The sequence below is a fragment of the Gymnogyps californianus genome, chromosome 1 (assembly GCF_018139145.2).
Source record: "Gymnogyps californianus isolate 813 chromosome 1, ASM1813914v2, whole genome shotgun sequence".
NCBI classification, from domain to species: Eukaryota; Metazoa; Chordata; class Aves; order Accipitriformes; family Cathartidae; genus Gymnogyps; species Gymnogyps californianus.
In genome coordinates, this window is record NC_059471.1 from 97,965,216 (window position 1) to 97,977,606 (window position 12,391).

The 12,391-nt window shown below is 39.1% G+C and overlaps 1 protein-coding gene across 2 annotated transcripts in view; it reads right to left on the bottom strand.

Moving 5' to 3' along the window:
- The window catches only part of SLC37A1 (solute carrier family 37 member 1), a 39,386-nt gene that overhangs the window by 7,519 nt on the left and 19,476 nt on the right, over positions 1-12,391 (bottom strand). For both annotated transcript variants that reach the window (XM_050897963.1, XM_050897971.1), the window contains exons 11-17: positions 10,912-10,995; positions 7,137-7,268; positions 5,442-5,532; positions 3,922-3,984; positions 2,100-2,185; positions 1,398-1,446; positions 461-534 (exon numbers count right to left, since the gene is read on the bottom strand). In XM_050897963.1, the coding sequence (XP_050753920.1) occupies positions 461-534; positions 1,398-1,446; positions 2,100-2,185; positions 3,922-3,984; positions 5,442-5,532; positions 7,137-7,268; positions 10,912-10,995 (579 nt within the window). The remainder of the gene's footprint in view (positions 1-460; positions 535-1,397; positions 1,447-2,099; positions 2,186-3,921; positions 3,985-5,441; positions 5,533-7,136; positions 7,269-10,911; positions 10,996-12,391) is intronic.

The window sequence follows — 12,391 nt, forward strand, 5'->3', positions numbered from 1 at the left end:
GCAGAGGGTAGCATGGACAAAAGTAAAGGTATCTGCCAGGTATAGCTTTCCGCACTGATGGGAATTAAGTCTCCAGCTCATCTCTCACACAGATACAGCTCCTCCCCTCATTTAAAGATGCAAAGTATAAAAGGGGAGAAGGCACCTGTAGAGACCTAGCTTTGCACGCAACCTTCACATTCATGTCATCTACATGATTGGTCTGTCATCTACAAGATTTGGTCTATCTTGTTAGTAGGCAAGAATAATTTAGAAGCATCTCACAAGCATGACACTCATTCATACTAATACATGAATTCTAAAACAATCTCAATGGCTGAGTTCAGCACTGCCTATCCAGCTCCTTATCCCTTTGCTTTGGGACAATGCAGCTGCTTCACTGACGACCCTGCAGAAGTCAAAGGGCTCTCTCTGGAGGCCAAAGCTGCTACACTGGAAGCAGAGGGGAAGCCAAACTCACCAAGTCGGCAGAGACAGCAGTGGTGATGAGCGCATAAGGGCCATTCACCAGGGCACCACTGATAAGCAGCATCACTGTCGCAAGTTGACAAAAATGGAATATGTAAGTTGCCTGAAAGACCATTAACCATAACAACAGAAGACATCGTAGCCTATGGTTCTCAAATGGTGTAATCCTTCCTTGGCTCCCCTGACCCCAGTACAGAATTGGGAAAGGAGGAAAAGCAACACACATTCCTATCTCCCTTCAATGCTTACTCCATGACGTGAATTCTCAAATATAACAGGAGATGGGACTGAGTCAAAATGCACTTCCCAGGGCCTTTATTGATCCTGGTAGGTCAGAGAAAGGGGAAAATCTGACCAAACTGACCCTAAGAGCAGGGGATGCTCACAGGATCCACCCATAAGCCCCTTCTCTGCTTGTACAGCACCAAGCACCAGAGGGCCCTAAAAATTAAGAAGGCCTTTAGGTAGGTGAGACACTACTGTCAGCACTTATGTTTCAGCTTCTGTTTTGAGGTAACAGATAGCCACAAGTGAATTCAGCCTATACAAGTAAACATTGCTGTCAAAGTACTACAAGCAGTCTTTAAACACCTCTGACATTTGGCATAGGGAATATCATAAAGCCTGTGCTGACACAACAAGCTCCACAAAGACAACTAACGATATTAACTAAATCACTGTCCTCATGCCACCCTGTACTCATTTCCTAGCCCGCCCTTCCTTACCCTGTAAAAAGCATGCAAGACAAAGTCTAGGGAATTTGATTCCATACTTCCTCCTCTCCGGGAAAATATAAGATTAAAAAAACCAAACACACCCCCCCCCCCCCCCAAAAAAAAAAAACAAAACAAAAAAAGGAAAGAGCATCGAAGGATGATAAATGAAAAGTTCACAGGAAGCCAGGCAGAAAATAATTTAAAAATACTCACCTACAGTAGCCTCAAGGCCCATTTTACTGACTGCAGAGAACATGTACAACTGTAAAGACAAAAAATAAGCATGTCGAATACCGACATATGGACTAATCGTAGGTTCTCCATTTTCCCCATGTTAACTACAAAATATCTTAGTTGGTCTTATGTGAAAGCTAGTTCTAGGTTTTACTAAACCCCTTTTAGACCACAGCAGAATGATTGTTTGATTGGACACAGGAGGAAGATAAGGGGTATGCTCCTATTCCCCAGTACGTCCTTTCAGAAGAAAGGGTTGTGTTATGAGACCACTCAAATTTTAAACTCTCAAATTGCCAGCTTCAACACAGCACAGAATACAGTTCACAAAAGAATCAAAGAAAAATGCATCTCATATGTCCAACTGCCAGTTTTCCAACAGTTATAGCACAGAAATTTTAGCCTTTGAGCAGCTAAAATTCTGGCTAAGAACTGAACATCAAATTTTTCAAGAGAGTGAAACGTTCCGTATAATCCTGTAACAAGCAATACATTAGACTTGTTTGCTTGTTTAGTAAAGGCAGCCCCAATGTCTATACTCGCTCACATGCTCAACTTTTCATGCCAGCTTTTAACCTGGCCTGAACTCTTTATATCCAAGTTAGAAGATGCTGTCTGCAGAATTTCCTGACGAATGCTGTCAAAGTCTCAGCCACAGCTGTAAGAGAGGGGCAAACTTACTGTGGGTGCTGCAAGCAATAACATCATTCCGCAGGTTGATGCCCTCTTCTCAAGCCTGTCTGAAATCAGGCCCGCCAAAATTCCACCTGAAAGAAAACACAGGTGTGTGAGGAAAACACTGTGCATGTTTTACACAAAAGACATCAGTTATACTTAATGAAACCCAACCCAGATTAAAACAATACGATACGACTTTTAATGTACAGTTACACAGAGCAGCACAGAGCATGAGACTGACAACATAATTTGCACTTAGCAATATTCTTATTAACCCAACCAGTTTTGACTTGGAAGATAACAGCAGCAGACAGCTGTTCCTCCTCATTGTTTATTCCAACCAAATATCCAAGATGACAGGGGTGGGGACAGAATAGAGATGGAAGAAATATTTAGAAATCATTGTTCTGCTGCTTTTGAATGCAAAAAGCCTTTTCGCCAGGTGCCACACGGTCCCACTGCTGGCATTCTGGAATCCAGCTGTGCCCAGCTACTCACTGGTCTCTTAATTCCTCACATGCAACAGCAAACTTGGCTCTTGAGTGCTCTGTCCATGTCGCACTGCAACCAGGGGAAATGAGCTACTCTAGATCTTGGGGCAAATGAAATATTTGCTTTTCTCTCTGAGTAGTCACTCCAGGCTCTTTAGTTTTCCCTACTTCTTGTGTTTGCCAATGACTGTACACAGAAGTACTAACTGGAGCGTGTGGCAGGAGGGGGCTGGAAGGCCTGAGGGAAGGAGCTGCCAAAATGACATAAAGGGAACTTGGTACAGGGAGAAGGAAAGGAAGTTCTCTGGATTCTCCAGATTCCTAAATATTGCTGGGCCTGCCTCTCCCTTCCCAGCTGCCCATCTCCAAAGTGCTCACATCCCACTTGAATTTAAATGTAAATACCAAAGGTCCAAGCAGCACTGGCACATTGTTAAGCTTGTATTCACAGTGGAATAAGATGCTGCTGAAAGAAGTCCCCCACATCTCTAAGGTACTACTGACTCTGGCTTCTAGCTATCTGGGATGAAATAAACAGTGAGAAATGGCAAAAATCACATCCAGCACAAGACTAGAACAGTAACTGCAACACACCTTGACACCTGCCTCTTGAACTACCAGGGTCTACATAGCTCTGATCCAGTGAAACTTCTCCATCATAAGCATCATTTTCCAATAGACTGATACAGGGCTTACTTCCATAAGGGAACCGGGGGAGGTGGAAAGGGGATGGGTGTGCGCGTCATAAATCAGCCAGGCATCAAGATGATGATGCTTGTTTTATTGTGAGCTATACTGTCTGCACTGGCATAAAAATTTAATTATTCAGTAGTCACCTCACAAGTTACAAACGAATAGTCTCATCCTTATTATTATTACAATCTCCCAATTTTATCACACACAGTTATATGAGGCATCAAGAAGAAAAAAAAAACCAAACAAAAGACCTGTGGCCATTCACCTCTGTGCCCACAAAAAATACACAACTGTACAAGCTGGGATAGTTCTGTTATGTTAGAGTGACAGAAGGAAGATATTTTGATAGGTGGAGTGACCAAGACTCATGAGCCAGAGCTGAGGAAGCTAAAAGATTTCATAATATTTGGCTCTTACAATCTGTACTGGACAATATCACTGGGTCTGCGAGTTGTTCAATTTAAAGATATTTTGCTAGGTTTTCAACAACCAACCCAGCTCTCAACTTAGCACCTTTACTGCCACTCTTCTTCAGTGGACATAACGCACAAGGATTAATAATATATGTAAGCTGTGTGTACCACAGCTTTTCCTAAACTGGTCTGATTAAGGATGAAATATTAATATATAAAACCTACCGAAGATTCCACCCACATCAAACAGTGTAGAAAGGTCCCCAGCTCTTTTGGCATCAAGATGCTCTAGTGACAGAAGAAAAACATTTGTCTCATTTCCAGACTACAAAACGTAAAAATCTCAACACAGTCTTGTCACGCTAGGATAAAGGCATCTTACAGCAGTATTGTTTGTTCACAGGAATACCATAAGCTGTCATTGTATATGACAAGTAAGAATGTAGCATAACTGGGTATTCAGGGATACAGTCTTTTGAATGCAATTACACTCATGGCATGACATTTTACCACTTTAACTATAGATACAGTCCAAGCAATAGAGCTGTTGATTGTTAAAGTCTGGACTAACAATATTCCCATTTGTGAATAGTGACAGATTCATAAATAGTTAACAAATTCTCGTGAGGCTCTTTGCTCTAAAAGCATGATTAGTGTACATTTGGATCACTTATAGAGCCTCATCCCAGAGGCCTCCATCACATGACCAGTAACATTCATTACAATTACATCTGGCAACCCTGCTTGGCACAACATGCACTGTGCAGTTTATAGGGACTATGAAGAGACAGTGATTTCCTTAACTTCACTGTTTGCGCGTACTTAATTTAGTCTAATATAGTTACCGATATGTTACGTGGTCAGATTTCCAAAAGTACATCAGGAAGCTGGGCAACCCAGTCCTATTGTCTTAAGTGTGAAGTTTCACAAGGAGCTGAATTTCTAAACCCTTCTGGTATTTTTTTTAAAAGTCTCTGAAATACATTTGAAAGAGTAGTAAGTGCTAAAACAGTGGGGTCAGTGGCACTACCATAACCTCACCAACATCTGCCACAGCACAGATGGCAGTACTGTGGTAAATATCATTAACCTTTCTATTAAAAGCCCGCTGCTTTCAAGGTACCCAGTCCTGCAGGAGCACTGGTTATTTGGAGTCCACACACAACAGACTTTAGCTATAGGATTTGCAGCTCTAATGTGTTTTCATAGGGTGTTCAACCTGTCTCTCTCTGCTGGTTGTTACTGCCATACTTGTCCAGCACAGCTTTTTTGTTAGCTGGGGGTTTAAAGGTCACATCATGGCTCACAAGAACACGAATTTCTCTGGCTAGGGAGAACTCCTTTCTCTGCACTCTACAGCACAAAACAAAAAAGCAGTACTGAACAGATAAAGAAGCTCATTTAGATTTTTTGTATACGTTTTAATAAGGCACTTCAATCATGTAAAAACATTATTAGAAAGTAAACCTTTTTCATTGGTTTGCAAGAGCCAAAGACACAGCATTGATGCTTGGAATTGTTGAAGATAAGCCAAATTCTTTTTTTGTTTGTTTTGAAAATGCCCTCTCATAATACTGAATTCATAAAACTGAGAAATAGGTTAGTTGGTGACTTAAAACTCTCCTGCTACTGAGCAAAGATAGCTTATTTCAGAAGCAGTAATGTTTATTTTCTTATTTATTTCAAGCTCTTATTTCCAGACACTTTGCAGTCATAATTCTGTATCCCCTTACTGTGATACTTACCTACATTTGTGATATAGAGGGGAAGCCAGAAGAGGAAAGTATAGCTCACCAGCTTTGCAAACAGAAGACAAAGGGAGAACTCTATGACTCCCTGAGAGAATAAAGAAAATAGGAAGTTAGTATCTTGACAGATGCTGCTATTTACTTTCAAAGACCATTATGAAAATGGTTTCTAAGAAGCATTTAGGCTTTTCTTTTTCTCTCAAGAATTCCCAAGAAGCATTCTTCCCCTGAGAGCACAAAGCTTACAATCAGAGCAGACTGTGGTATTTTACTTACATGTTTTCTCTTCTCTTAATTGTACTGAATTGACCAAAGAGAGAACACAAAAATGAAGAGGAAGGATTTGATACTGTTTGGGACATCAGCATCATTTATTTTCCTCACATAAAGAGTTTTTAGATAGCATTATAGCAGATTTGGACTGTATTCCAGAGAAACTGGCATATTTTTGTGTTTTTTAGATCCTTCCTTCAGATGGGTCTAAGATTTCTCCCTTATTGTTTAACTCTTTACAAAAAGCCAGTTAACCAGTATGATACAGTTCAAATCAGTATATGGTAAGAGCACACTACAGACAGGGCATATGCCTATTTAAAATACTAATTTGTTCCATCCTTTTTCCTGCTGGGTATATGAAAAGTATACTTACTGCACAGAGCTGCAACCAAACTGCCAAATTAACCTATCTTCATTCCCCTCACCATCTGATATATTTTTGTTTGAAACTGGATTTCTTAAATCCCTGGTATGGAGTATGGGAGTTATCAGCATGGACAACACACATACACAGCTCGCTCTACTTCACATACCGCTGTGACCCTTCCCAACAACAGGCAGGAAAAACATCACAGAGTTACAGAGATTCCAGGTGGCAGCAACAGCAATTTTTCTACTCATTACTTCCACTTTGCCACAGGAAAAACAGTTGAGACAGAGGACCAGACCGGAGATGATGAGAAGATGCAGGAATACAGTGATGTGGTGCTGGAGATTTCCTCCCCTACCTTTACACCTGGTCCAAATCAATTTGCATGTAATTCTACTTGTGCAACCTACTGAAGCTGCTAGGCTTTAAAGTGAGAGGACAATCAAGGATGATAGTCCCTGACCTAAAGGAAACTTCCTTTACCAGCAGTCCGAATGTTCGGGCTGTCTGAAACTTCTCAATATAAACCATACAAGAGATTTTAAAATTAAAGCTTTTAAAAACAATGTTAAGGAGTGTAAAAGGGAAGCCATGGAAGGAAGTTCTGATGCAGAGAAGTGCTTACAAACTCAGCCTGCTATTCCATCCTTAATACCCATGCGTCATTAACTAAGACCAGTAAACTTTTACATTATAGGCTGCTCTAGTAATAGTTACAATGAGGTGAAAAAAAACCCCAAACCAGTTTATACAGGTACTGGAGCCTAGATGCTTGTAGTTTCTAAGATGCAAACAATGAGCTTATGCTACCTGCTTACTAGGGAAGAGAGTACTCTTGTACCGATTTTCATTCCTCCTCTGAGAGGGGCACACCTTGGCTTGTGTACCAGAATCTGCTTTAGCCTATATACACCAGAGTTGCCAATCAAAGTTTATGATGCAAAGTTAATGTCATCTACCACTCCATCTAGACCTTCATGGAAATATGAATTCTGAGGCAAAACTTAATTCTTAGAGGAACAGGCAAGAATAGCACATGTACTCACAGGTATTCGCAAGGCCCCAAGGAAGCTGATAGCTGATGTCCCATGTCTACCTTCCCCAGTGACCACAGTGCTGGAGTTTAGGGACACACTGCAATTTTCACTGTCAATAAGCAAATGCTGTGTCTCTGGATCCTGCAATTTTCCCCAGCAACACCATATGAAAAACAAAGGAACAGTGCATCAAAACACATAGCAAGGAATCAAATAATTCCAAAATATTTTTAAAAAAATTTTATCTATTTTATCACAGAAAGTTACAGCTTTTAAAAATCTCTTGATTTGGATATACAGCGTATACATAGAGAGTATAGAGTATATACAGAGTATCAGTTGAAACAAGCCTGGTTGTTTATGTCTGAGTGCATACACTCCATTATGGAATCAAGTTTCTGTTCTATTGTGGCACAATTTCAAGTTGCAAAAAACACGTATTAGAGTACAGTTTAATGGAACAAAACAATTTCCAGTCTTTCTTTATCCCACTACATAAATGTGGTCTAATTAAAACTGACAATATCTACTGAGTACTACAACACATTTCTGTAGAAAAGCATGTATTATCTTCCTTCTGTACAAATATTAAGCCCATTTGTCAGACTCTAACATCATCTTATTCACCGATTTAAATACAGGCCATCTTTCCAATTGAATTACGGACACTAAGTCCTTTATATTAAGCAATCACTTATTTTTTCATATCTGTTTCATTTTAGCATTGCAATCCACAAATTATAAAAGCCTGGAGTTTACCAATATTACCCAAGTTGTGAATTCCGAGTTCTTTTCTAGCACTAGGAAGGATTTTCTTCTAATACTGGCTGCTAAGAATACTTGTGGAGCAAGTTATCACTCAACAAGAACAAGCCATCCCAGTCTAGCCATGAGGGTATCTTGTTATTTTTATCCATCCACCACATTGAAGTGAACTCTCAGAATAGAGCTGGAACTTTACATCTTACAGCTGTACATAGAAAAAGAAATTTCAGGTATAAATAGTCCTCAGTACTTCTTTTCCAACTCAGAAAAAGGATGGGATGTAGCTATCCTCGCTTTCAGCTGCTCGCTGAAAAGCTTACCTAGCTGTGTACTTTTACTAGCTATGGACATATCCTACATACTGTCTTCTTTCTCCTAATTCTTGTGCATTTGAATAAGGCCTTCGTGAAGAATTAAGCCTCAAATATATATTTGGCTGTAGGTTAGTAAGGATAAAACGGCAGGCCATTCCATTTCCAGTAGTTACTACAAAGATGAAAACTTTCTTATTAATATTTGGTAAGCTGATGGAGGAAGAAAGAAAAAAAATAATCAAGTGCTGGAAAAATTCAATTCTGCTATTTTACACTCAGTGATTCTAATAAACTCTGTTTTTAAAGAACTTGATTTAGGAGAAGACACTAGGGAACTATCTGGGCACCTGAGCCCAGACACTTGGCATAATTTAGAAGCTACCATGCAGCATCCAAAATGTTTGTACAGGATTGGTAGACAGGATGTAGGATTTACAGGAGACCCTGCACCCTGATGAAGCATTAACTAGAAGACAGGAAAAACATCTAGGGACCTCTGACATGGCACTGTAAACCTATGTTATGGCATATGAGTCACTCCATCATCATCATAAGTATTTATCTTCTGAATTACTGGAGCAACTTCAAAACTTCAACTATTTTAACAGTAGCAATTCAAACCATCAGCTATTAACACTTACAAAAAAAGGAAAAAAGACAGCGTGCACAAGAAAGAAAAAAAAGAAAAGAAGGACTTAAGCAGTGAAGCTCTCCACTGGATTCAATGGAAGACACTTCTAGATAGTGTTTTAAGTGAGTATCTCTTGCACAATTTGCACAGGATTGTCTTAACCAGGATCGTCTGAGGTAATGCTGCTCATTTCCCAGACAGGTAGCTCTAAGCCTATTTAAGAAGAGTGGGTTAAATATTGAAGCGGAAATGACCAAAGTCCAAATAACTTATTTAGCAACTCATGCTGGAAACTTTTATCAACAGTATGGGATTTTTATGCTGCAAGTAGTTAAATGATAAATGAAAACAGCAGTTTGTGCTTGGCACAGATAACATTGTTCAGCCTTGCCAGCTTGTCACAGAGTGTGATTAGGCATATGGCACACTCTTGATCTCGGGGGAAGGATTCATTATCACTCAATTTTGTGTAATTTTTAAGAGGCCAGCCTGACATAAGCAGTAATGAACACACAGAGGTATTCAGGTCACCCAGCCAAAACACATTCTGCTTTCAATCACTGCATATCCTGAATATTTGCTTTCTTTTTACAATAATTGAAGAGGTCAATGAAAAATCAGTAAAAGCTGCCATTCCACTGTGCTTGGAGGAGACCAGCTCATAAATGCAAAACATCTGTTGTTTGTACAGGCACAAAAGCTGACTGCGATCATCAGCTCAGCATAACTGTAACACAACCACTGTAAAAAGGCAAGATGTTCAACTCTGCTTTGACAGGAAAAATATTATCTTCTGTCACCGGCAGAAAACCAGGAGGTCCCAAACAGTGACAAACAAGGATTTTTAATTTTTTATTAATTTCTTTTTAAACCTTGTTAGGACTCCATATTACGAACATATAACCCAGCTGGCAGGGGGTGGAGGGTGCGGGAAGAACACTGACAGGATTGCCAGCAAGTGTCCTCATGCTTTGTTGTCTGTATTGTCTCTCTGTCCTGCTCACAAGGGAGCGCCAGTCAGTGTGAGAGGGGGTACGTTTTCCTTGCTCACTTGCTATGCAGACTCTTTGCACGGGCTGACAGTACAGGTACTAGCAGAGTTAGAAGAGAAATCTTTGTCTACTAATTTGCTGACTATGTTTTAGCTCTGTCTTCGTGACTTGTCTAAAGACACCAGCTAATATTCTTACATATTCTCCCCTTATCTTCCAGCTGGTTGTGAAATAATACTGCCAAATGGTTTCTGGGCTGGAGACTGTTCTTGGGCAGCTCAAAATGAACATGAATAAACTCAGTACAGAGGGGGTTTAAGCTGGACTGATCAAAATTATGAGTAAAGTGTTTCCTTAGCAAAAATTTCAAAACCTTTTCATCAACACTGATTATTACATCCTGTGAATGCTGATTATTACTCTATGGGCAAAGGATGAAAAGAACAGGAAGTTTCTATTTTCCTGTAAAAGTCTGAAAGAAGTTAAAAAAGTTATCCTCTCAGGATATGAAGTGCCAAGTGTACTGAATACAAATACAAAATTTCAAATGGAAATTTTCAGTTAATGTCCATCACAAGATAAAATGTCTTTTTGCTCACAAATGGGCAAATCCAGAATTCAGTTTCTAGTGAGAATTACCAGTACTTACAGTTACAAGTTTTATGCAAAATTTCTGCTCATATTTAGAACTCTCCATCTACATGTATAATCGTGTAAGTACATACATCTATTACATTAAAGAGGGAGTGAAGTGAGACTGCAAGAATGGGACAAACACAATAAGTAGAAAAGATTTCAAATGGGCTATCTTTAAAATATTTTGCAGTGCACTACTTTTGCTGGAATTGCATGAAGATCACAAGATAAGACCAACTGAGTAAGCATGCTATCTTACTCAGCTCAATTTGCAGTATTTATGTTAGATAATGCCTAGTTCCCTCGTTTGAAGTTATATTTGTGCATGAAGATGGAAGTAGATTTCAGCATCATAAAAGGAAGAGCAATCTTTACCTACAGTAAATCTACTGTAAGTATTCCATGTGAGCTTCTATACTATTTTACAACAGTATGTTATATTTTACCTGAGCTTTGCTGGTTTCCTTAGCATTTAAGGTTGGCATCTGGACTCTGAATCGAGATGCACCATTCAGGGAAGTTTTAGAACTCTGAAAAAAACAAAACAAAACAACCCCATACTTCTGTTGCTTGTTTTTTTAAAGGATTACATTACTGTTAATCATTTCTCTGCAACAAAAGCCTTTGTGTATTGTAACATAAACATAATCCCAAATGGAGCATCTTTAATTTAATGACTGTGTATTGGGGGTTTTTAAAGTTCTTAGCAGACCTATGGCAAGGTACGTAAAATGCAATCACAAATTTATTTAAAAGCTAACTTCATACCAGTTTTATTTAGAAGTAGCATACTGAATTCAGAGCATAGTCATGCCATTCTTAACATCTTCAGCTGCTTTTTCCTCTACTGAACTTTCATTGATGTTGCAAACTTAGTTTTTTCTCATAAGCAGATGATTCTAGTAGCAACTACAGAAGTTGATTTGTTTCAGGAAAACTTTGCTTCTTCATTTCCCTGTCCCTTTAAGATAAAAGTTTATCCCTTTAGCTTATGCTCACTATATTCTTCTAAGCCAGAAATGGACTGTGCTTTTGTGGGCAGGAGGGTTAATGAAGAGTCTGAGCACCTCCAGCATGCTCAGTACAGAAATCGAGACAACAAACTATATTTTAGGCCCCAGATGGACCTGCTTTTTATACTTACTTATTAACAAGTGCATTAGTGTATCAGTTAGCGTCAAAATCGCATTCATTGGAAAACATCATTCTGAGATTCTTGGTCTAAAAAGATTTACCAGGGACATTAAGGTTTGTCCGCCAAATTAAATATACAGCTTCAAAGTAGGTTTGCAGTCAGGTAGGGACAACCTATTGCTAAGACCACAAGAAGCACTGTGCATTCCCCAGGGATGAGATATTTGTTTAAATGTCTAATCACACTCTGGATGCCACATTAAAAAAACAAAATAAAACAAAAAACCCAAACCCTGCCCGAAATAAAACCCCCAAAACCCACCACCATAAATAAAAAAAGAATGCCCATCCTCACTGAACATTTTAATTCAAAATGAATCACTAGGTAATTCTTCCCCAACAAAAATACAGGGATATGTATTGCAGTATTCTTTAGACAAACTGCCATTCATCAACCAAATCCTTCTAAGAAGGTGAAAAACTTTTGAGGATAAACTAAAGTATTTCTGCTGCTCAATGCAGAGCTGAGGTGTAAGCAGTCTTGGGCATGCATTCCCTAAAATAAACAAGTGACACTCAAACCTCCAGGGTCTGATAAAACAGATTTTTAAATTTTATCTTACAAAAAATTAGCCTCTTGTCAAAAAAGTAATTTACAATAATCTGTGGGGAAGAAAATCCATTATTTAGAGACAAGTCATCTACATCTTAATTCAGCAGCTCAGCAGAGAAAAAATGAAAGACTTTTTCATTTGACTGTCAAAAATAAGATTTACTGTGGTAAGGAGGAAA